Source organism: Microcaecilia unicolor, chromosome 8 (genome assembly GCF_901765095.1).
Source record: "Microcaecilia unicolor chromosome 8, aMicUni1.1, whole genome shotgun sequence".
NCBI lineage: Eukaryota > Metazoa > Chordata > Amphibia > Gymnophiona > Siphonopidae > Microcaecilia > Microcaecilia unicolor.
In genome coordinates this window covers 75,076,394-75,100,285 of record NC_044038.1, presented here as the reverse complement: position 1 = coordinate 75,100,285, position 23,892 = coordinate 75,076,394, and the positions used below count along the sequence as shown (strand labels likewise).

Below are 23,892 nucleotides of genomic sequence, written 5' to 3'. Positions count from 1 at the left end.
TTCAGCACACCTGGAAAAAAGGCATATTTTTTTGTGGCCAAAAATGGACGTTCAGCAAAATTAAAACCAGCATGTGTAGTAAAAGGGCCCCTTAATGCGTTAATCGCATTATTAACACATTAAATGTACAGCCCTAATCATCACATATCTCTAAATGGGGATTAAAATCTCCTAGTATTAAAATCCTCTTAAAACAAACAGTATGGGCAAAAATTCTTTCAATAAGAATTTCAGTTGAAGCAAAAGTAGATAAAGAAGCACGACAGATCTGAAGAATGCCTATCGTGGTGGCTGTGGAGGAAAACGTTTTTCAGCTTTCACTTCAATACAGTTTACCATTAACCAAGGCTTATAAATTACCATAACACCTCCAACCCTTCTGTGTATCACGTGAGCAAAACAGAGGTTTATAACCTAGAGGACACAGAGAATGAAGTTGTGGTCCTTCTACAGAAGTGAGCCATGTCTCAGTTCAGAAGGCAATGCTTCCACATCAGAATCAAAAATTAAATCATGTAAAACATCCAGCTTATTACAAATTGATTGAGCGTTAACCAGCAAACAAAGCATAGGAACAAGAGTGCAGGCATTATTATTACTACATTTGATTATAGTTAGAGATCTGACATTTCGTAATTTCCTTGTCTGATTAACATAAGAGGGACTATAACGACCTGTACCTGAAACAACTGGTATGTTGCCAATCACATAACAATACACCAAGTTGATTCTTTCCATTTAATTGTATAAGCTTGGAAAAACATGACGTCTGCCAAATCTCAGTGGGATAGATGACAGTACAGATATAATGAAAATTGGAGAAAATCACAACACAGAATAAGCCAATCAAATGCTGCAATATAAGGGCAACAGCCCCAATCCAAAAAAAACTCCCATCATAAAAGCATTTCTAAAATCTCAAATTTCAGTGAAAAAGAGAGAGCATAAATTATTAACAGTCGCTGCACAAAGGTTCATAACTTTGCTTGTCCTTAGGCAATATGCTGAGCAGCGGCATGCCATAAGGTAGGCACTGCAGTTAAAATCCCAGTGTCTGATGTCACAATGTTGGTGGGCGGATCTTGCTTTCATGCCCAAACAGAACTGTACCAAAGCAGTAAATGACAGAAGGGAAGATGGAATAATAAACCTCTGTCAAAGCCAGACATCAGGGATTCAGCAGTCTTAACTGGATTCACAGTAGTTGCATTTTTATCAGATGTTTGGGGCTGTAGCATCCCTGGTCCTCAGCTCTTTGTTTTACATACTAGATCACTCTTTTTCCTGCTGGGAGGAATAGTAATTCTGCTCTAGGGCCTGAGGTAATATTTGCTGTGTTGTCTTTCCATAGGAAAGGTTGTTGCTGTTTTTGTTCTGGGTGTTATTTGAGATTATCTTCAGCTAATGAGGTATAAGGCAGTAAGCAATTGTATTTTTTGCACATGGCCCCTTTGGTCTTTCTTTTAAGCCCTTACAGGCTTAAACAAATAAGGCCTCTAACTGAGTCTCTGCATCCCCTCAAGCTACCCCTGATGAGGTACAGATTTCCTTGAATTTTGGGCATACATGGCTAAGGAAGTTGAAACAGAAGAGCAAGGGTTAGGGGAAAGGTACTGCAGAGACTTTCTTCATCCCTACAAAGGGAATTACTTTCTTCTTAACTATCACATAATACAGTAGCTTGATTTCTTGGCTTAATCTTTCTCTTTTCTTACTCTCTACTTTTTTGTTTTGTTTATGCATTTAGCTCATCCCTTTCTCAGAGAGTTAATGTCCAGGTATAGGAGGTATTTCTCTGTTCCTAGTGGGCTCACGGTCACAACAAACAAGGATAAAAATCTGTCCATCCAGATAACGCTGCTGAAAATCTTTGGTGGTCTAAGGGGGATCCAGAAATTATCAAGAGACCAGGGACATAAGTATCTAGATACCTAACCAGATAATTCAGGACAACAAAACAGCTGTCCTGAATCTGGATGGATTTCTGGGTAATGACTCTGAATATTTCTGTTATCTAAACATTTTCAGCTCCGGCTTTTGCTTGACCTTTTCCCTAACGACACCTTGACTTTGTGTCGCTTAACTTCTCATAATGGAATCCATAACTGATTGTAACAAACTGCATTTCCACGATTTACAATGTATTGTAAGCCACACTGAACCCGCAAATAGGTGGGAAAATGTGGGATACAAATGCAATAAATAAATAAATAATATTCAGATGTAACTTTGAACGCCATGGATGATGTTTAAATGAAGCATTGGCTGAGGAGTCTGAATTCAACTTATGTGTTTTGAAGTGTTTTTTATTTTTGAGTATGTTTTGTGTTCCACTGTGATCTTTATTTTTTTTTTAATAATTATGGGGTGGAATATATGGCATGCCAAATAAATAAATAAATAATGCTGGAATATTTTGTGGTTTGCTATTTTAACAGGAGGCAATATGACAACGATATTTAAGAAGTCATGTGTTCTGTTCCCACCTACCTGCAATTCATCCCTCAGCTTCAGCACCCAGAATTTAACCATGCGATTCCAGTCCCGCTGCTGCAATTCAGAAAACTGCAACACAGATACCATCATCTGTATGTCACTCTTAAGAATTCTTTGCCTATCTTCTCTTCTACATTTGTCTAACTAGCTATGACTCCCAATTTAAAGGGATCTAATTGCAAATAATTTCCCAATTAACTTGTGATATTCAATGTTATTTAGCCATTTTACATTTTAGCACTAAAAAATAAATCAGGCATAATGCGAGATAACACAAGGACGTATGTTCTATGCCGCTCTTGTCAGAAAAAGTAACTTACAGTACATTTCAACAGGTGTAGCTAGTTTTCTCCCAGGAACATCATAAACTGCCTAGTGATGCTATTGGACCCATGATCTCAAAGGGGCCTGTAAGAATTCCCTCCTCCCAAGAATGTCTCCTATAAAAATGCCCTGGTGGCACAAAGTTCCACATCTAACCTACCAAATTGTTTTGAAGTACACATATGTTTCTGTTGCAACAGAGAAAATATACACGCACTGTAAGGTACACCAATATCACTCCCAAAACATGTTCCCTTTGATTCAGTGTATGACATGGGTATATGTGTAAGTAGCAGTTTTTATACAATTGTTACTTAAGCATATGCTCGTTTACATTTTAAATCAGGTTTTTTACATGGGTAAATGGCGCAGCTTGCAATTTTAACCATACGTTTAGCCTGCAGAAAGAGATACATGTTTAAATTGTTAGGTTTACCCAGCTTAAACTCAATTTTAGCTGGTAACCCTTTTGATGATCACCCTCATTGCCCCCTCCCCCCAAGGTATGTATGTGATTTTATTTATTTATTAGGATTTATTTACTGCCTTTTTGAAGGAATTCACTCAAGGTGATATACAGCAAGAATAAGTCAAACATAAACAATAGATAATTATAGCAGTTAAAATAGTCAAACAACAATACAAAGTATGGCATAGTATGCTATATTACAATGTCAACATAATACACAATACAACATTTTAATAGATAGTATAGGGTGTATGCAAACACCTTGGGAGGATCTTAGTGACCTTTAAGGTGTGTAGAGGGAGATCCTGCTCTCAAGTACTCTGGGCCTTGAAGGTGAAGCATACAGTTTTAAAATGTGGCCCTGTATTGTACTGGTAGCCAGTGATGTAGTCATGTCACTTACAACTTTCTATTAGTCTTGCTGCAGCATTCTGAATCAATTGGGGCCAGTGCAGATTCTTTGTAGTCAGTCCAGTGAAGAGTGCATTACAGTAATCTAGTCTTGATGTTATCATGGCATGCACAACTGAGACAAGGCTTGCCTTCTCAATGTAATGAGATAGGCAGCATAGTTGTCATAAGTGATAGAAGTTGCTCTTGAAGGCTGCTTGGATTTAGGGGATCAGAGTAAGTGCAATGTCACAATATGGTACTATTATACACTTTCACATCACTTCATTTGATTTAATTTTTTTGTCATGATTCTGTGTGAGCTAAATGCACTTTCCTTTAGAAATGCACACAGACCATTTTCACACAGTCATGTGGCCCAAGGCACTGAAGGGGTAATTCTATAAACTGACACCTCGAATAAGACACCATGATGGCCCACACTATGCTCCAATTCTATAATGGGTTCTGAGAATGTCTAAACTGTTAATAAATATTAACGCAATGCTGTGTTGGCACACTGATCTTCAGGCACGATTATTTGTGCAGGGCATTGGCTGACATAAATGAGCAAGCCTAAGTATGCCATGCTACTTGCACTACCTGTAGTGTTTTATAAGTTACACGTGTCCATTGGTGTCACGCCCATGTCCCACCCATGCTCCATCCTCATGTGTGCCCTGTGCAACTACAAGCCAAAGCACTATCTTATAGAATAACACTTAGTGCACTTATACACCTTAGTGCCAAGTAATATTAAATTCAAACACATCATCACCATGGAAACCAGAATGTGGAGTACCCCAAGGCTCACCGCTTTCACCGACCCTTTTCAACCTAATGATGACACCTCTAGCCAAATCGGTATCCAACCAAGGCCTTAATCCCTACATCTATGCAGACGATGTCACGATCTATATCCCTTTCAAACATGATCTAACAGAAATTACAAATGAAATCAAACACAGCCTCCAGATCATGAATTCCTGGGCGGACGCATTTCAATTAAAACTCAACGCAGAAAAACCACAATGTCTCATCCTCTCATCACAGTACAACTCAAACAAACCCACCACTATAAACACCCCAGACCCTTCCTGTCTCAGATAGCCTGAAAATTCTTGGAGTCACAATCGACCGAAATCTCACACTAGAAAGCCATGCGAAAAACACAACAAAGAAAATGTTCCATTCAATGTGGAAACTCAAAAGAGTAAAACCTTTCTTCCCAAGGGAAATATTCTGCAGCCTGGTACAATCAATGGCACTAAGCCACCTAGATTACTGCAATGCAATTTATGCTGGATGCAAAGCACAAATCATCAAGAAACTCCAAACTGCCCAAACCACAGTGGCCAGACTCATATTTGGAAAAATGAAATATGAAAGCACCAAACCCCTAAGAGAAAAACTACACTTGCTCCCACTTAAAGAACATATTGCATTCAAACTTTGCACCTTGACTCATAAAATTATTCATGGAGAGGCCCCGGCCTACGTCAGACCTCATAGACCTACCAACCAGGAACACAAAAAGATCAGCATACACATTCTTGAATCTCCACTACCCCAGCTGCAAAGGACTAAAATATAAATCAACATATGCATCCAGCTTCTCATACATAAGCACCCAATTATGGAATGCAATACCAAACGCCATAAAAACAATACACGACCTAACAAACTTCCGAAAATCACTAAAAACCAACCTGTTCAAAAAGGCATACCACAATGACTCAACCTAAATACCAAATAATGAAACGTATATCGGATCTGGACAAAACCGAACTCTCTACACTTGACTGCCTCATTCACTCTGTCACTAAGGATCATGAACCCGATTCCACTTTAGTTCTCATTCCAGAAATGAACTCTTTATACTTGAATGCTTAATCTATTCTGTCAATTATGAACTTTAATGCAATACCACTTTGTATTTCTCACTCCAGAAATGGCGATCGCCATTACGGCATAATGTAAGCCACATTGAGCCTGCAAATAGGTGGGGAAATGTGGGATACAAATGCAACAAATCTCTCTCTATAAAACGCACCTCTAACGTTCTAATGAAGCCTCACTTTCCCAACGTTCTAAAGTGAGGTGGCTGAGACCACTTTTTTGCACCATGAGTCTGCCCCGCCCACGCGTCAAATGTTATGACGTCAGGGGCGGAGCAATCACATTCACCCAATCGCATTGGAGGTGCGTTTTGGAAGGTAGGAGGCACAGTATCCGCACTTCGCAACGCCCCCCCCCCAAGGTCGCCACACACCTCACCCCTACACCCACCCCGGGTAGCCACCAATACCACCCTGCACCACCACCCCAAGCAAACAGCGACCCAGGCACTCCCGCTGCCCCCCCAGGTCGCTCACTCACCCACCCAGGTCACCACTCCGCCCACCAGTTCGCCGCTCCACCCGGGCACTCCCGCTGCCACTCACAAAAACAGCCCCCAGCCAGGGAAACAGACTCACACCCAGCCTTCCTCAATGCCACTACCCCCCCCCCCCAGGTCGCTCGCTCGCTCGCTCACCCACCCAGGTCACCACTCTGCCCACGAGTTCGCTGCTCCAGCCACCCCCCCACCCCCCCCGCGGTCTAACAATGGCCCAGGCCCCCTGCATTGAAGGAACACTGCCTCTAAAATACCTGTCAAACTTCTGCAAGCAGCAGTCCACCACATCGCTTCTCTTCGGGTATTCTTCCCTCCCTGTGTCCCGCCCTTGCGCAAGTTACATCACACGAGGGCGGGACACAAGGAGGGAAGAAGACATGCAAGGAAGCAAACTGCTGGACTGGCCTGCTGTGTGCAGCACTTTGAAACAGCGGTAAGACGGGGGGAAACGGTGATTGGCGATCTCGGGGGCAGGGGTGACTGGAGACCTCAGGGGGAGGAGCATGCATGGGAACAGAAAGCGAGTGATGGTGGACATGGGGTTGGTGGGGAGAGATGCTGGATGGGAGGGCAATGTAGGACAAAGGGAGAGAAGTCAGGGAGGACTCTGGAACTGGGAGGGAGAGAGGACCCTGGAACTGCGAGGGAGGGGGGAACCCTGAAACAAGGAGGAAGGGAGAGAGGGAGGGGACATCATGAAACTCTAATGGAAGGAGGGAGGGAGGGGGCATCATGAAACTCTGAGGGAGGGAGTGGGGGACCTGGAATTGGGAGGTAGGGAGCGGGGGACCTGGAACTGGGAGGTAGGGGGCGAGGGACCAAACATGGAACTGGGAGGTAGGGACGACCCTGGAAGAGGGGGGAAGAGGGGAGTGACAATGACCCTGGAACTCGGACAGATGGACGACCCTGGAACTGGGAGGGAGTGAGGGGAGAGGAGGGGGGGACCTGCCGGCACATACTCTCATTCTCACACTCACACACTCTCTCTATCACATACACACTCGCACCCAGTCTCACTCTCTCTCTGTCACACACACACACTCGCATATTCACTCTCTCTCTGTCACACACACACACACTCGCATACTCACTCTCTCTCTCATACAGTCACTCTCACACACACTCTTTCAGACATACACACTCTGAGGAAACACCTTGCTAGCGCCCGTTTCATTAGTTTCAGAAACGGGCCTTTTTTCCTAGTAAATAAATAAAGGCAACACTTATAAGTGGCGCTTAAGTGTAAGCACCATTTGATAGAATTGCCCTTTAAACTTTTTCTGCATAGCCACAGAATAGAAAGGGCTTTAGTGAGTCAGAATCAGGCCCATAATCTAAGGAAAAAGCAGTTATTTTTTACGTAAGCAGCAGAAGTGGTGAGCCACTGGGGTCATAGCCCTACCAATATTTTGCCTAATATAGCATCAGCAACTAGGAAGACTGGGTGGAGCCATACTGATTTGTTTGGCTCCTCTCCAATTAAAAAGTATTCCACTGCCTGATTCTTTGACTATGCTGACCATTCATTTTTCTATTTTTAGTGCCCCCAAAAAATACCACCAAAAATGGAGTGAGGTGCCCTGTGTGTGAAGCTTCCTATTCAAATATATGTGACAGTAAAGGCCAGATTATGGAATGCACCGGCGAAGAGATAAAGTGTATCAACTATGTAGGGAAGATAAACGAAAGAGGTAATCTTCACAAAACTTGAAGTTAATGATCAAGGATACTTGCTGCTCTCACAGTGTATCAGAAATTCCAAGGAGGAGCGATTTTTAAGCAGAACAATTTGGCCCCACTTCCTAGCCTGGCTCATGTCCCTCTCCATTCTGCTTATGCTTTGCTCCTTCTCTGCCAGAACTGAAATCATTCTTCCTACTAATCTGTGAGACAGTCATCAATCACATTCCTGCTGGTTGGGGGGGGGGGGGGGTGATGCTTCAAAATCACATTTTCAATACTGAGAGACAGATAGATTCTGTAGGACTCCCAGAGGACCTGCCTCTCCCTTGCAATTGAAAACATGACATTCAAGCATCAAACCACCACCTCTACCTCCAGTAGAAACATGAGCAGAGGACCAACACAGTTTGTAGGAAATATTGATTGCAACTGGGAACAGCTTCAAATCTCACCACTGACACTTTTTGCCTGTTATGGAGGGGCATTTTCGAAAGAAACGTCAAAATCAGAATTTGGACGTTTTACAAAGACGTCCAAATTCCAAACAGGAAAGGTCCTTTTCGAAAAAAAGATGGACGTCTATCTTTTGCGTTTGAAAATACTATGAACGTTCTGTGATTTGGACGTGTTTGTTCTTTGGCCATTTAAAAAAAAAAAAAAAAAAACGTCCAAGTGTAAAACCTCCAAAATCAAGCCACTGGGACATAGGACATAGGAGGAGCCAGCATTTTTAGTAGACTGACATCCCAGGACAGCAATAGGGCACCCTAGGGGGTACTGCAGTGGACTTCATAAAATGCTCCCAGGTACACATCTGACCATTGCTCCCTTACCTTGTGTGCTGAGCCCCCTAAAACCCGCCCCAAACCCACTACCCCAAATTGTACACCATTATCATAGCCCTTATGGGTGACGGGGGCACTTATATGTGGGTACAGTCGGTTTCTGGTGAGTTTTGCAGGGCTCACAGTTTCCTCCACAGGTGAACAGATAGTGGGGGTATGGGCCTGGGTCCACCTGTCTGAAGTGCACTGCACCTACTACTAAACTATTCCAGGGACTTGCATGCTGCTGTAATGGACCTGAGTATGACATCTGAGGCTGGCAAATAATGTTCTTCAACACACTTTTTGGGGTTGGGAGGGGGTTAGTGACCACGGAGTAAGGGGAGGTCATCCCTGATTCCCTCCAGAGGTCATCCGGTCATTTGGGGCACCTTTTTGTGCCTTATTCGTAATAAAAACAAATCTAGCTCAAAACGTCTAAGTTTTAGTGCTGGACGTTTTTGCTTTGTTCCATTATGGCTGAAAGATGTCCAAGTCTTAGGAACGTCCAAGTCCCACCTTGAACACGCCCCTGATACGCTCCCTTGAGGTTTCGATGTCCTTCTGACGGACTTCGGAGAATGACGTCCAAAATGAGGTTTTGATTATACCGATTTGGACGTTTCTGTGAGATGGACGTCCAAATGCTGACTTATGTCACTTTTTGGACGTCTATCTCTTTCAAAAATGAGCCTGATAGTCACAGCAGGAAGTGTCCGCATTGAGATCTAAAGTTGCTCATGATCATGTACAGGCACAGAAGAAAGTAAGTGGCTTACTCTGAAACTCCCATGTTCTGCCATGATTTTGTACTAGAGATGTCCTTCCAAAGCAGGAGACTCGACTAAATGCAGAAACTTGGGAAACTGGTTTATTGATTTTACAGAATCTCATTATTAACTCTGAGTCCTGCTATGTCATGTTGCTTTTCCATTGCATCCTGATGGCTCCAGGTCAATAAGAACTACTAGTGATGAGAAATGTTTAATAGTAGCAGTAGTAGTAGATCTCCTATGAGCTCACAACTCAGCTTTTCACACTATCTGCTAAAACACTTCTATACCTTACATACTTATTATGATTTCCAATCTATGATATGGGAAAATTAGGTTCTTACCATGAAAATTTTCTTTCCTTTAGTCATAGCAGATGAAGCCATTACGTATGGGTTGTGTCCATCAACCAGCAGGGGGAGATAGAGAGCACTCAACTTTTCTCAGTGCCTCATGGCCAGCTAGCTCCACTGCCTCTTCAGTATTTGAAGCTTCCAAAGCAGTATGGCAAACCGCAATGGGAATAACATGAACTTTCCTCACAGCGAACGATGGCCCCCTTAACAAGGGCATGAACTCAAAAAAGGAGGGAATGACCTCATCCTCCTGGAGGGAATAAACTCGTCCTCCACTTTGTATAAACGGAGGGAATACTTGCATCCTCCTGGAGGCAATAAACTCATCCTCCCAAAACATGAACTGGAGGGAATGAACTCATCCTCCTATAACTGTAACAAGAATCCTGAAGACTGTTTTCCGACTCCCCAAGGAAGGAATATAACTTCAGGAAACAAGAACAGCACCTAAAATCAGAATCACTGCAATACAGACAATCATACAGGGAGGGCTCATGGCTTCATCTGCTATGACTAAAGGAAAGAAAACTATGATGGTAAGAATCTAATTTTCCCTTCCTTGTCATCAAGCAGATGAAGCCATTACGTATGGGATGTAACAAAGCAATCCCTAAATAGGGTGGGAACAAGCCACACCACGCGCTAGCACCTGTGCTCCAAAACGCGCATCCCTCCTGGCAGCCACATCCAGCCTTTAATGTCGGGCGAAAGAGAGCTTAGAAGCCCATGTTGCAGCACTGCAAATCTCATGAAGAGATAGTGCTCCAGTTTCTGCCCAGGAAGAGGAAATCGCTCTTGTGGAATGTGCCTTAAAGGCTTCAGGCAGAGCCCGGCCAGACAGCAGATATGCTGAAAAGATAGCTTCTTTGAGCCAACGGGCAATAGTGGCTTTAGACGCTGAAGACCCTCTGCGAGGACCTGCAAACAGCACAAAAAGATGATCAGAGGTTCTGAAAGAATTTGTAATTCGCAGATACTGTAACAGAGTCCTGCGCACATCCAAGAGGTGCAACTGCCCAAATGAACCTGGAAACTCCTCCTCAACAAAGGAGGGAAGAAAAACAGGCTGGTTTAGGTGAAACGCTGAAACCACCTTAGGCATGAAGGCACGGTCCGAACCGTGACCCCTAACTCTGAGAACTGCAGAAAAGGGTCTCTACAGGACAGCGCCTGGAGCTCTGACACCCGTCTCGCCAAGGTAATGGCCACTAAAAAGACGGCCTTCAATGTCAAATCTTTCTCTGAAGCACGCCGAAGCGGTTCAAAGCGAGCCCCCTGAAGGGCCTTCAATACTAACCCCAGGTTCCAAGCTGGACAAGGTGCCTGCATGGGAGGATGGAGCCGAAGCACCCCTCTAAGAAACCGTGCCACATCTGGATGAGCAGCTAAGGACACGCCTTCAACCTTGCCACGCAGGAAGGCCAATGCTGCCACTTGCACCCACAGGGAATTATAGGCCAAGCCTTTGTGTACACCATCCTGCAAAAAGTCCAGAATCAGCGAGACAGGAGCCCGCAACGGAGAAAGCGCTCTTGAAACACACCAGACTTCAATCTGGCGCCAAATCCTGGCATAAGCCACGGAAGTGGAGCGCTTATGGGCCTGCAGGAGAGTGGAACTTACCTTATTTGAGTAGCCTTTATCTCTCAATTGCACCCTCTCAATCGCCATGCCATAAGACCAAAGCGGCAGGCGTCCTCCATGGCCACCGGACCCTGTGACAACAGGTGCGGAACCAGAGGTAATGGAAAGGGAGCCTCCAACAGCATCTGTCGGAGGTCCGCATACCAAGGCCTCCTGGGCCAATCCGTGGCGATGAGCACCACTTCTCCTGGATGCAGCCGAATCCGCAGGAGCATTCGCCCTATCAAGGGCCACGGAGGGAAGACATACAGCAAGCCCAGGGGCCAGGGTTGAGCCAAGGCATCCAACCCAGCAGAGCGAGGATCCCTCCGTCTGCTGAAGAAGCACGGGACTTTGGCATTGGAACTGGTCGCCATAAGATCCATCACTGGCTTGCCCCATTTGGCACATATCTGCAGGAATACATCGTCTGCTAGTTTCCACTCTGCTGGATCGATCTGATGCCTGCTTAGATAGTCGGCTTGCACATTGCTCTGACCTGCAATGTAAGCTGCTGACAGGGACTGTAGATGCAGCTTGGCCCAGTGGCAAATTTGTTCGGCCTGCGAGGCTAGAGCTATGCACTGAGTGCCACCTTGTCAATTTATGTAGGCCACTGCTGTCGTGTTGTCCGACATCACTCGGACAGCCAATCCTTCCAGGGTCACTTGAAAGGCCAGAAGATCCAGAAACACCGCTTTCAACTCCAGGCGGTTGATAGACCACTCCGACTCGTCAGGCATCCACAAACCCTGGGCATGCTTCCCCTGGCAATGTGCGCCCCAGCCCTTCAGGCTGGCATCTGTCACCACTAGGCACCAATCGGGGAGCGCCAGCGGCATTCCCCGCTGCAACATGCTGTCCGAGAGCCACCACTCCATACTGAGGCGGGCCGCAGGGAGCCAAGAAAGTCTGCACTGATAATCCTGAGATACTGGAGACCATCGTTGAAGTAGAGAATACTGTAGAGGTCTCAGGTGCACTCTCGCCCATTGCACCACTTCCAAGGTGGCCGTCATCGATCCCAACAGCTGGACAATGTCCCAAGCTCGCGGGCGGGGCATCCTCAGGAGCAGACGGACCTGATTCTGAAGCTTGCACTGCCTTTGTTCGGGATGAAACACATAGCCCGAGGCTGTGTCGAACCTGGCCCCCAAATATTCTAGAGATTGCGAGTGGGTCAGGTAACTTTTGGCCATATTGATGACCCAGCCCAGAGATTGAAGGACTGAAACCACTCTGGCTGTAGCTAGATGACTCTCTTTTTCTGAGTCTGCTCTGCTGAGCCAGTCGTCTAGGTACGGGTGAACCCGGATACCCTCTCGCCTGAGAAAGGCAGCTACTACCACAATTACCTTGGAGAAAGTTCGGGGAGCTGTGGCGAGGCCAAAAGGCAAGGCCCGAAACTGGAAATGTTTTCCCAACACCGCAAACCGCAGAAACTTCTGGTGCGGGGGCCAAATTGGTATGTGCAAGTAAGCTTCTTTCAGGTCCAGAGACGTGAGAAACTCTCCTGGCTGTACTGCCGCAATGACGGAGCACAGGGTTTCCATGTAAAAATGCCGCACTCTTAAGGACTTGTTTAGCTCTTTTAAGTCCAGGATCGGGCGAAAAGACCCACCTTTTCGTGGCACCACAAAGTAAATGGAGTAGCGGCCTAGACCTTGTTCGGCGGGAAGCACCGGGGTCACAGCCCCTATCTGGCACAGACTGTGCAGAGTCTCCTCTACCGCCGCCCGTTTGGCGGCAGAACCGCATCGGGACTCCACAAACACGTCTGTCACCGGGGCATCGAATTCTATTCGGTATCCGTCTCTGATCAGGTCCAAGACCCACTGATCTGCAGAGATTTTGGCCCACTCCTCGAAAAAGAGGGAAAGTCTTCCTCCAATGACAGGAAACGAGGAGAGGGCCAGCGCACCATCATTGAGAGGGTCGCCCCTGAACTCCAGGCCTTGAACCGGCAGCTGCGGAACGTTTGTCCGAGCGAAAGGAGTTTCTCTGCTGAAAGCGGGCACGCGAAGTGAACCCAGCAGCACGCCCCGGGCGGTACCTTCTAGCTTCACGGAAGCGAGGTCTGTAAGAGGAGCGGACCACCTGACCCTTAGAGGAAGGCTTCGGCCTATCTTCGGGCAAGCGCTGAGGTTTACAATCCCCCAGGCCTTTAACAATGTTTTCCAGCTCCTCACCAAACAGGAGAAGGCCTTGAAAGGGCAACTTCACCAACCTTTGCTTAGAGGTCATGTCCGCTGCCCAATGTCGTAGCCAAAGAGTGCGGCGAGCCATTTGCTTAGCCGAAGCTCTGACCATATCATAAAGGGCGTTAGCCAAAAAGGACAAGGCCGACTCCATCCGCGGAGCCACTTCAGATAAGGTCTCCGCTCCATCACCGGGCTGTTCCACTGCCTGCTGTAACCAAGCCAGGCAGGCTCTAGCAGCATAACAACTGCATGCAGACGCCCGAACAGTGAGACTTGCCAAATCAAAGGACCGCTTCAGAGTTGAATCAAGCCTGCGGTCTTCAATATCCTTCAGGGCAACACCTCCTGAGTGGAGGAGTAGCCTAGTGGTTAGTGCAGTGGACTTTGATCCTGGGGAACTGAGTTCAATTCCCACTGCAGCTCCTTGTGACTCTGGGCAAGTCACTTAACCCTCCGTTGCCCCTGGTACAAAATAAGTACCTGAATATATGTAAACCGCTTTGAATGTAGTTGCAAAAAACCTCAGAAAGGCGGTATATCAAGTCCCAGTTCCCTTTCCCTTTCCCTCCTTCAACAGGGAGGGTAGTTCTCTTTGTCACAGCCGTGACCAGTGCACTCCACTTTAGGCATTGCAAAGCGAGCCAAATGTTCCTCACTCAGAGGGTATAATTGCCCCATAGCCCTGGCAACCTTCAAAGGTCCCTCGGGGTCAGCCCATTGAGCCGAAATAAGCTCTTGGATGGAGTCAATCAAAGGAAAGGGTCAAGCAGGCTTTCTGGTACTAGCCATCCTTGGATTAACTGAGGAGGCTGTGCCACTCCCAGGATCTTCAATCGAGAGGGCTTGTAAGGCATCTGAAATAAGCGCTGGCAGCTCCTCGCGGTGGAAAATCCTTACTGCAGATGGATCATCAAGCTCCTGTGGCAATTCTGCACCCGACTGGCTCCTCAGCCCAAGAGGTTCTGCCAGACCCCTCAGAATCCTCATAGCCCGACCACGGGGGGGAAAAGGGGGGTGCGCCACACGCAGAAGGGGAATTAACCTTTCTGCGTTTATCAGGAGGATAAGAAACAGGGAAAACCAACTCCAAAAGGCCAGGATCCACCGGGGGGGGGCAGGCAAAGGGTCCGAAGATTCGTGTGGAAGAGCTCTTTTAAGCATGTATGCCCTATGCAGCATTAAAACAAAATCAGGGGAGAAAACCGCTCCCTGACCGCCCGGATCCTGCCCAGGGCTATCAGCTCTATTATTTGCCTCACTCAGAGGACCCCCCCCCCCCTCAGATTCAGGGCTCTCCGTTGCAACGGAGGCCGCACCATGTGGAAAATCCAAAATGGCGTCCGCTGCCAGCTCAGAGCGCGAAAGATCGCCGCTTGCCATGCTCGGGCCGGCTCTACCATCTGTAGAGCACGAATTACAGAGCCCCGCTGCTGATTTGCGCTTGCCACATTTAGAACAGCGCTTTACAGTCTCCGCAGCCATCGCCGAAAACGGCAGTAAAATTTAAAAATGGCGGTTCGCGCCAAAACGTCCCGATCGCGGGCCCACCCCGGAGGAGTCAGAAAACACTCTTACCTCACTGGGCCGAGTATCACAGCTCCGGTCTTGCAGAAGAATCTCAAGAAAAAAACCTCTTTTCCAAGATCGCTGCGCTAAAGTGCGACGCGACTTTAATTAATTATTTATTTATTTATTTTAATGCTGTGAGGAAAGCAGAGGCAAAAGAGGTAAATAAAAACACTCCGGAGGCTCAGATAAGTGGGAAAGGCAGGGAAAGGCGAACCAATGTGCCTGCATCCACTGAGTGGGAAAGGACAGGAAAAAGCAAGCTAATATGTCCACATCCACGGGGGCATGGGTAAGGCAGGGAAAGGCCTGACCTATGTGCCTTCAAAGTGAAGCTGCTATAGCCTCTAACACCCCGGCTAACAACTGGCAAGCCAGGAGCCACCCCCAGGCAGATTTTGATGGAGCTCGAAGAAGCTGCAGCCACCCTGCTTGGGGAGATAGAGAATACTGAAGAGGCAGTGGAGCTAGCTGGCCATGAGGCACTGAGAAAAGTTGAGTGCTCTCTATCTCCCCCTGCTGATTGATGGACACAACCCATACGTAATGGCTTCATCTGCTTGATGACAAGGAATGTGGTGTTAAGTAAAACAACCACTTTCTTCTTACTTTCCATATCATTGTGTAAAAAGAGATATAACCCTGATCCCTCAGGGTTCCATATTCAGAAGATTTGCCTGGGTAAATTCAGGAATTCCCAGGAGAAATCTTAGTTTTTGAATTTCTCACCTCTCACTTCACACAGTAGCTAGATGAAATGTATCCAATTATTTTCAGGCGATGTTTGGAAGAGGGGCATATTTGGGAGAGGCATGGGTTAAGTTTAGCTGACCTAAAATAATAATCACTGATTAAGCTGGCTCTTAGGAATTAATGGAATAAGGCATTATGATATCAGAATATCAGCTCTGGTTACCAGAGACCAAAACTTTTCACACAGAGGAGGGGGGAGTTATCAATGTGGGCTACCATTAAGATGTGTTATTTTACTCCTAAGTCATGCTATTTTAGCACAGTTCTTTTATGCAAAGAGACATATTTACTAATAACTGGAGATAACAGTACACTTCTTAACGGTAAACCACATTAACTTCCCCCCTAAAAGGACCAGTGTTATCCATATCACTTTTAAAATATACAGATAGGGCAGTTATTCATTCGCCAGCTACCAATGAATGCATAATTGCTTTGGAATATCAGACCCTAGCAGGGCCGTGCCTAGGGTCTCTGGCGCTCCCCTGCAGCCTATCAGTTGGCGCCCCCCCTGCAGACTATCAGTTGGTGGCGGGGGCAGCCCCCCCCCCCCCCCCCGTGAAAATGATCGCTCACCACTTGCCACACTGACAGGAATTGTCAGCAATATTCTTAGAAAGAAATTGCTATACATTGCAAAATAAGATAGCAGATGTAAATTCTCAAAGTGGACATATTCCAAACACTAAACTGAAAATAAAATGATTTTTTTTTCTACCTTTGTTGTCTGGTGACTTTCTTTTTCTGATCATGCTGGCCCAGTATCTGATTCTGCTGCTATCTGTCCTCTTAACTCCGTTTCCAGGGCTTCCTTTCCATTTATTTCTTTCCTTTCCTCCTTTCTTCTTCATTTCTGGTCCTCAGCTTCTGCCTATTTTCTTCATCCATGTGCAGTTTTTCTCCTCTCTTCCTTTTCCCTCATTTCATCTCCTTCATCTCTCTTCCCTCCCCTCTATGTCCAGCAATTTCTCCTCTCTCCCTGAGCCCTGCCCTCCCAATCCATGCCCATCCATGCTCCTCTGTCACCTGCCCCCTCCATTCATCCCTATCCAGCAATTCCCCTCTCTCCCTGAGCCCTGCCCTGCAATCCATATCCATCCATGCCCATCTGTCCCCTCCATTCATCCCTATCCAGCAATTCCCCTCTCTCCCTGAGCCCTGCCCTCCCAATCCATGTCCATCCATGCTCCTCTGTCCCCTGCCCCCTCCATTCATCCTTTTCCAGCAATTCCCCTCTCTCCCTGAGCCCTGCCCTCCCAATCCATGCCCATCCATGCTCCTCTGTCCCCTGCCCCCTCCATTCATCCCTATCCAGCAATTCCCCTCTCTCCCTGAGCCCTGCCCTCCCAATCCATGCCCATCCATGCTCCTCTGTCCCCTGCCCTCTCCATTCATCCTTTTCCAGCAAGTCCCCTCTCTCCCTTCCATGACCCCCCCTCGCATCCATGCTCCTCTCTCTCCCATGTCCCAGCCTGGCCCGCCCTCTTCTCCCCCCCCCCCCCTTCGCATCCATGCTATCGTTTCTCCCCTGCCCTCCCGCTCCCATTGTTCAACTGCCCACCCTCTTCGCTCCCCCCAACATCCCTTTTCTTTTTTTTTTTTAAATTTACCTCCGTGGCGGTTCCGGTAGCGCAGCGTCAGGGAAGGAGGCGGCGCTCCCGACGTCTAGCCTTCCCTTTGCTGTGTTCCGCCTTCTTCTGACGTCATCCTTGACGTCAGAAGAAGGCGGAACACAGCGAAGGGAAGGCTAGAGACGTCGGGAGCGCCGCCTCCTTCCCTGACGCTGCACTGCCGGAACCGCCACCACGGAGGTAAATTTAAAAAGAAAAAAAAGAAAAGGAATGTTGCGGGAGGGCGAGCGAGGTGAGCATGGTGCGGCGGCGCCCCCCAGAGGGAAGCGCCCCCCTGCCATGCTTACCTCGCTTACCGAGTCAGCACGGCCCTGGACCCTAGGCGTGTATATTCAGTGGCTTGACTTAACTAGATATGTCTGCTGAATATCCAGTTAAAGTTAACCCAGACAGGATAATTTATTTTGTTAATTTTAACCAGATATTGGGCAATAAATATTAGCTATTGAATGTGTATTATTGGAGGCAAGGTCCTGTCTTCTAGAAACATCACCAACAGTCTGATCTTTCATAGCCAGGTTGATTCGAAAATGGTTTGGAAAAGTCTTGGATATCTGCCTTAATAAACTGTGACAGCATTGTATTAAAATGAGGATGGGACATCAGTGTAATTGCCCTGGGTCAGATTAACTCACTGCAATGTAAGGGACAATATTCAAAAGCACTTAGTCATAGATGGTGCCACTGAAAATTCTTACAGACCGCTTCAGCATTGTGGGGGCCATTCTGTAACTGGGTAGCACAATTGAAGCACCTAGATGCAGTGCACAGAATGCTAATTCTATAACAGCATCTAGGTATCAAGATTCCATTATAAAATGCTAGCGTTAAGTCAGCGTCAACAAGTCTACATTTAGACGCACCCACTTACACCATGTCCATAGCAGGAGTAAAATGTGAATGCCTAATTGTGGCACTTTAGCACATAACTTGACAGTGATTTGTAAATTACAGATGTAAATATTGGTCCCACCCATGCTCCTCCCCTGTAAATGCCCCCCTTGCATTTACATGCTAAGTGAGTTGCACACATCATTTATAGAAAAGTACTGAATGCACTTACCCACATAAGTGCTAGGATTTTATAAATTTAAGTATAGAAATTGCACTTAAATTTAGGTGCCAAGTTGTAGAATGAAGGGGGTATAAAGATAGTGCCAGGATGGAGCAAGGGCAGAGCCTGGACATTCTAACTTTACAGATAGCTGGTGATATTCAGCCACTACCCTTAGAGCTATGTGGATGTCTGTCTAACTTATAACATGTAACTATGGATAGTAACTGAATATTGCCATTATCTGTAGAGCTGACAGTGGTCACCACTGTCCACAAATATTCAGCACCACTTGCTATCCACATAGGGGTTATATTCAGCCTGTAGTGGTAAGCAGCTTATAAGCCACTTCCAGACATGGGCTGACCTAACCCTATTTAATTTCAGGGCATGCAGGACTCCTGTCATTAAATATCCGGGTATGTCTAATGACCTGGAAGTTTACCAGGCACCTGCCAATTTTAAGACCAGTGCCCAGTTATTGTAAGCAAGTTGAATATCACTAAGTTGCCACTCCACTCTAACTCCACCCCTAACCAGTTAGAGGATGGCTGATTAACAGTGATATTCAGCAGCCAGCTACCGCAGCAGGGTTAACTCCTTTTGAATATCAACCCCATAGTGAGGCAGAATATATGGGATATATTTAAACACTGTGGTCGGCATTTAAAAAAAAAAAGCACTTACAATGAAGTTAAATATTGTCCTGTTATTTTCTAGGATGAACACTTTCATCAGCACCCAGGGACTTAACTGGTACTTTTGTCCCCTCTTTGCAGGTTGGAACATTACACAAATTGCTTATCGTGGCTGCACGACCAAAGAGGACTGTGAAGTTCTGGCCAAACTTCGCTCAGATGCTTTGATTGAAGCGGAGTTTCAGTGCACCCCGGGAATTTCCACTACTGCTTAAGCTGGAGACTTAGACTGTCCTCTCAAAACAGTCATATCTATGAAGATTCAGGTGTATCAAAGACAACAGCAACTCTCAGGATTCATGTCAACTCTTACAGAACACATCATAGATGACTTTTCTTTAAACTATAAATGTTGTGAGGGGGGAAGATCCAAGATGGCATCCTAGGCAGTGACATAGGTATGAGTGGGCCAGGGCCCACCCAATTTACACTCAGGTCCACTCATAATTGTGGCACTCTTGCTGTGACTGGCAAGGATCCCCAAACTCTGCCAGATTTCCTCCTCTTCCTCAGGCAGTCAGCACTCTTCCAAACAGCAGCCGGCAGCACTTGCCTCGACTCCAATTCCAGCCCCTTCTGCATATGCTCAGTTTTCATGCATGTGCAAGCACCGAGCATGCGTGGTCTGCCACATCAGCTCAAGCCAAGTGCTACCAGCTGACTTTTGGATGAGCACTGGCTGCCCAAGAAGGAAATCTTCAGTTGGCGGGTTGAGGATCCCCGCCAGCTCAGGTATTTAATATTTTGGGCTGGCGAGCATGCGGGAAGGAGCAGAGAATGGAGCCGTGGATAAGGGGGGAACAAATTCCGTGTCCACCCACCTACGGCTCAGGCCCACCTGAAATTGGCTGTCTGGCTATACCCCTGGTCCTAAGTGGACATATCTCACAATGCTCTGAACCTCTATGTTAGAATTTACTTGGATTATTGGGTTATTCCCCTGTGGTTGTTGATGGTGAAGCACAAAGGCAAGACCAGGATTTTTCCCTCTGAGTCCTTGCCGGTGGCAGCTACTTTATCTATACAGCAGTTTGTGATAGGGAGACTGGTAATTCTGTTGCCAGCCTTGCAGGTGCTCGGTGTTACCTTGAACCTACTACTACTACTATTAATCATTTCTATAGCGCTACTAGATCGACAGAGCTTACGATCTAATTAGGACAGACAAATAGGACAAATAAGGGATAAGGGAATTATTAAGGTGGGAATGAAAAAACATGGGTACTGAATAAGTGAGTAAGGGTTAGGAGTTAAAAGCAGCCTCAAAAAGGTGAGCTGCAGAGTGAATGCACTTGTAAGTCAATAAGAGGCGTTTGAACTGTATGCAGAAATGGATAGGGAGCCAATGAAGTGACTTGAGGAGAGGGCTAATATGAGCATAGTGACACAGGCGGAATATAAGTCGTGCTGCAGAATTTTGAACAGATTGAAGAGGAGAGAGATGGTTTTGTGGGAGACCTGTGAGAAGATCTACATTACTACTACTACTTAACATTTCTAGAGTGCTACTAGGGTTTTAAGGACTTTTGGAACAGTATATAATTGCTCTTAGGGGGAAAATGTTGGGTATTTCCTGATGTCTGTGTTGAAACACAGGAAAGGAAAAAACAATTTAGCAATGTACTCGGAAGTTGTAGCTTTAGGCGCTAATTTCTTTTTATGTTTTCCCTGCAAATGTTTGATTAAGTTTCATAATAATCAATATCTTTTCTATGACCCCCAAGCAACTTAGGGCTTTTCTTGATAAGAGACGTGTAACTCAAACTCCTGTAGTCCAAGGGGTGTAAGCATAGTGTAGTATTACTATTGGTAAGAAGTCTATAACTACTACTAATAGCATTTATATAGCGTTACCAGACGCACCAGCGCTGTACACTTAACAAAAATATATAAATGTTCACCTAGGCACCATTATCGATAATTGATTACTTTTGATTATGTAATGATTATAATTTGGAATATCAACTCTATTACTTAATGGATCCCCTTTCCTTTCTCTTTTCTTTTTATAGTAGTCTTATAGGAAGCTATGCATATTTTCAGAATTTCTTTGTTAACATTTCTTTTTCTCTTTACTGCATGTATATGGTTTCATTCCTCATACATGTACTGTGCTTGTAAATTTATAAATGTAAAAAAATATATATAAAAAAAAAAAATGTCATTGGATTGAGACTATTGACTGCTGTTTGACCATGAAGCTTTTGGAGCGAGTGTTGAAAGGGTTCTCTATGGGTAAACAGCCAGAAAAGACCCACTGAAAATTGTGCCCTTCCCCAGTATATTCCTTTCAACATGGATATGCGCTCAATGTACTTTCATTTTGAGAGCTTCAAGGGGTTCTTTCCCTGGGGACATTTGCAATGCTTGGGGTTCCCAATGGAAAATGAGTTTTCAGTCCCCATGAGCAATTCCTTTCAGAGCTTACAACTGGTATAGGCAAGGTGGCCGCTGAGCAGGTGCAATGGTAATGAGCTCCATGGCAAACTAGAGACATTTTGTGGACAAGACACGGGAGTAACTCTTGGGGCCTCCACAGTTGAATGAAGGAGAGAACCTGAAGGTTTCACAACCACTGAAACTGCGGGGCTGCTGTTCGGAGGCACCTCGAGCCCACAGCACGATCGACCAAGAGACCACTACCGCATGGTGCCCGGAATACTGCATGAAAAAGAGAGCACAACGATTGGAGTGAGCAGAGAAACAAAAGGGAGTCGGCGGAAACTCAAAATTCACATGCATGCATGCTCAAAAAAAAATTTAATTATAGCAGACAAATCTAACCAAATAGGAAGAGGCATTGAAGGAGAACATGAACAGAAAATCAATCTCCTGAACCACAAACAACCACCAACATGACCAACCTAGGACATGGGTCCTCTACTACATAATAACAATATGAATACTGGGAAAAGGACATGGGTCACCTACTACATAATAACAATATGAATACTGGGAAAAATGGGAATACCAGCCGCAACACTGAAAGACAGGAATAAAATTCTAGTACGCATTATGGGAAGACAACGCCCAAACCAACAATTGGAAGAACCTCATCACAACACCAACAACAAAACAGAGACCAGACCAACAACCAATAAAATAAAACCAAACATAGGAGAAAAACAACAAAACCACAATCTCAAATCGAAAGAACCACACAAACTAAGCACAGTAAAGAAACTATTGCTTAAATACGCACATGCATACTGCATGCTAGACAACTGCCTCAACTACATGATTTATTTATTTATTTGCTGCACTTGTATCCCACATTTTCCCACCTATTTGCAGGCTCAATGTGGCCTACAAAATGTAATAGCAACATGTACACATTATAGGATAAGAATTTCAAAATATAGATACAGATGGGTACATAGAATATCATTGCAATCATATTAACGGAATAATAATTTTACAATTGTTACAAATAAGAGTACATGATGACAGACCCATCAAACTGATTCATTGAGCGCTTCACCAAACACATTGCATTCATGTTCACATAAGGACAATTCTCAACAGACAAAGGTGAAATAGTACTAACGCCAATCCCTAAAAACACAAAAAGCTAAATCAGGGACATCACAAACTAAAGACCAGTGACCTCAATACTGCTACTGACCAAAACGATGGAGTGCCTTGTAGCACAACAACTAATGGAACACCAGACACAAGTTTCAATCCTTCACAACTCTCAATCAGGTTTCAAACCACAACACAGCACTGGGATGATCATAACCACCATGATATTGAAGTTCAGAAGCTTAATATGCCAAAAACAAAACAGCCTTCCCTCAGGTACTAGTTTAAAAGTTGCTCTATCTTCTTTTTAAATGCCAATTCCTGCAGCCTGGTCTCCCCCTGGTTAAGGTGGAGCCCGTCATTCTGGAATAGACTCCCCCTTCCCCAGAATGGACTAAACTAGGCCCTACTGTGCCTTCTAGTCTATCTAATGCTGTGGCAGAAAATTCAAGTTTTAAAAGTATGGGACCTTTCCTCTCTCTATAGTTTGGATTCTAAGGAGACTACTTAAAACAAACCTTTAGTCCACTACAAACCTCTATAGCATTTTTTTAAATTGATAATTCTTATTGAACTATAAACAGGTACACAGTGTTTAGTGATTCCAGCACACTATTAACAAAAAAAGTTTTTAGTCCAGGTTTTTATATTTTCTTCCCAATGTATCAAAGAACCCTCTCCTCTACACTCTTAAGCAGTACTTCTATATGTAGGAGGCAGGGGCGTAGCTATAATGGGGTCACGGGGGCCTGGGCCCCTGTAGATTTTGCCCTGGACCCCCCCCCCGCCCCTCTCAACCCCCCTCCCCCTTCCCGCTGCCAACCCTCCCCCGTCACGTACCTTTGCTGGCGGGGGGACCCCAACCCCCGCCAGCCGAAGTTCTCTCGGCCACACGGTGTTGCTGACCCCCCCTTCCCGCTGCCAACCCTCTCCCGCCGCGTACCTTTGCTGGCGAGGGACCCCAACCCTTGCCAGCCGAAGTCCTCTTCTCAGCTGCACGGCATTGCTTGCTGAATGATCTGATCAGGTTTCTGTGCATGTGTCTGACGTCCAGGACGTTAGACGCACGCACAGAAACAGATTCAAACTTGATCAGATCATTCGGCAATGCTGCGCGGCCGAAAA

At 45.8% G+C, this 23,892-nt stretch overlaps 1 protein-coding gene across 2 annotated transcripts in view; it reads left to right on the top strand.

The window, feature by feature from the left end:
• Window positions 1-19,668, top strand: part of LOC115476675 (phospholipase A2 inhibitor and Ly6/PLAUR domain-containing protein-like) — a 52,989-nt gene extending 33,321 nt beyond the window's left edge. For both annotated transcript variants that reach the window (XM_030213184.1, XM_030213185.1), the window contains exons 3-5: window positions 2,439-2,588; window positions 7,622-7,771; window positions 19,324-19,668. In XM_030213184.1, the coding sequence (XP_030069044.1) occupies window positions 2,439-2,588; window positions 7,622-7,771; window positions 19,324-19,457 (434 nt within the window). In that variant the 3' untranslated portion in view covers window positions 19,458-19,668. The remainder of the gene's footprint in view (window positions 1-2,438; window positions 2,589-7,621; window positions 7,772-19,323) is intronic.
• Window positions 19,669-23,892: the final 4,224 nt, after the last annotated feature.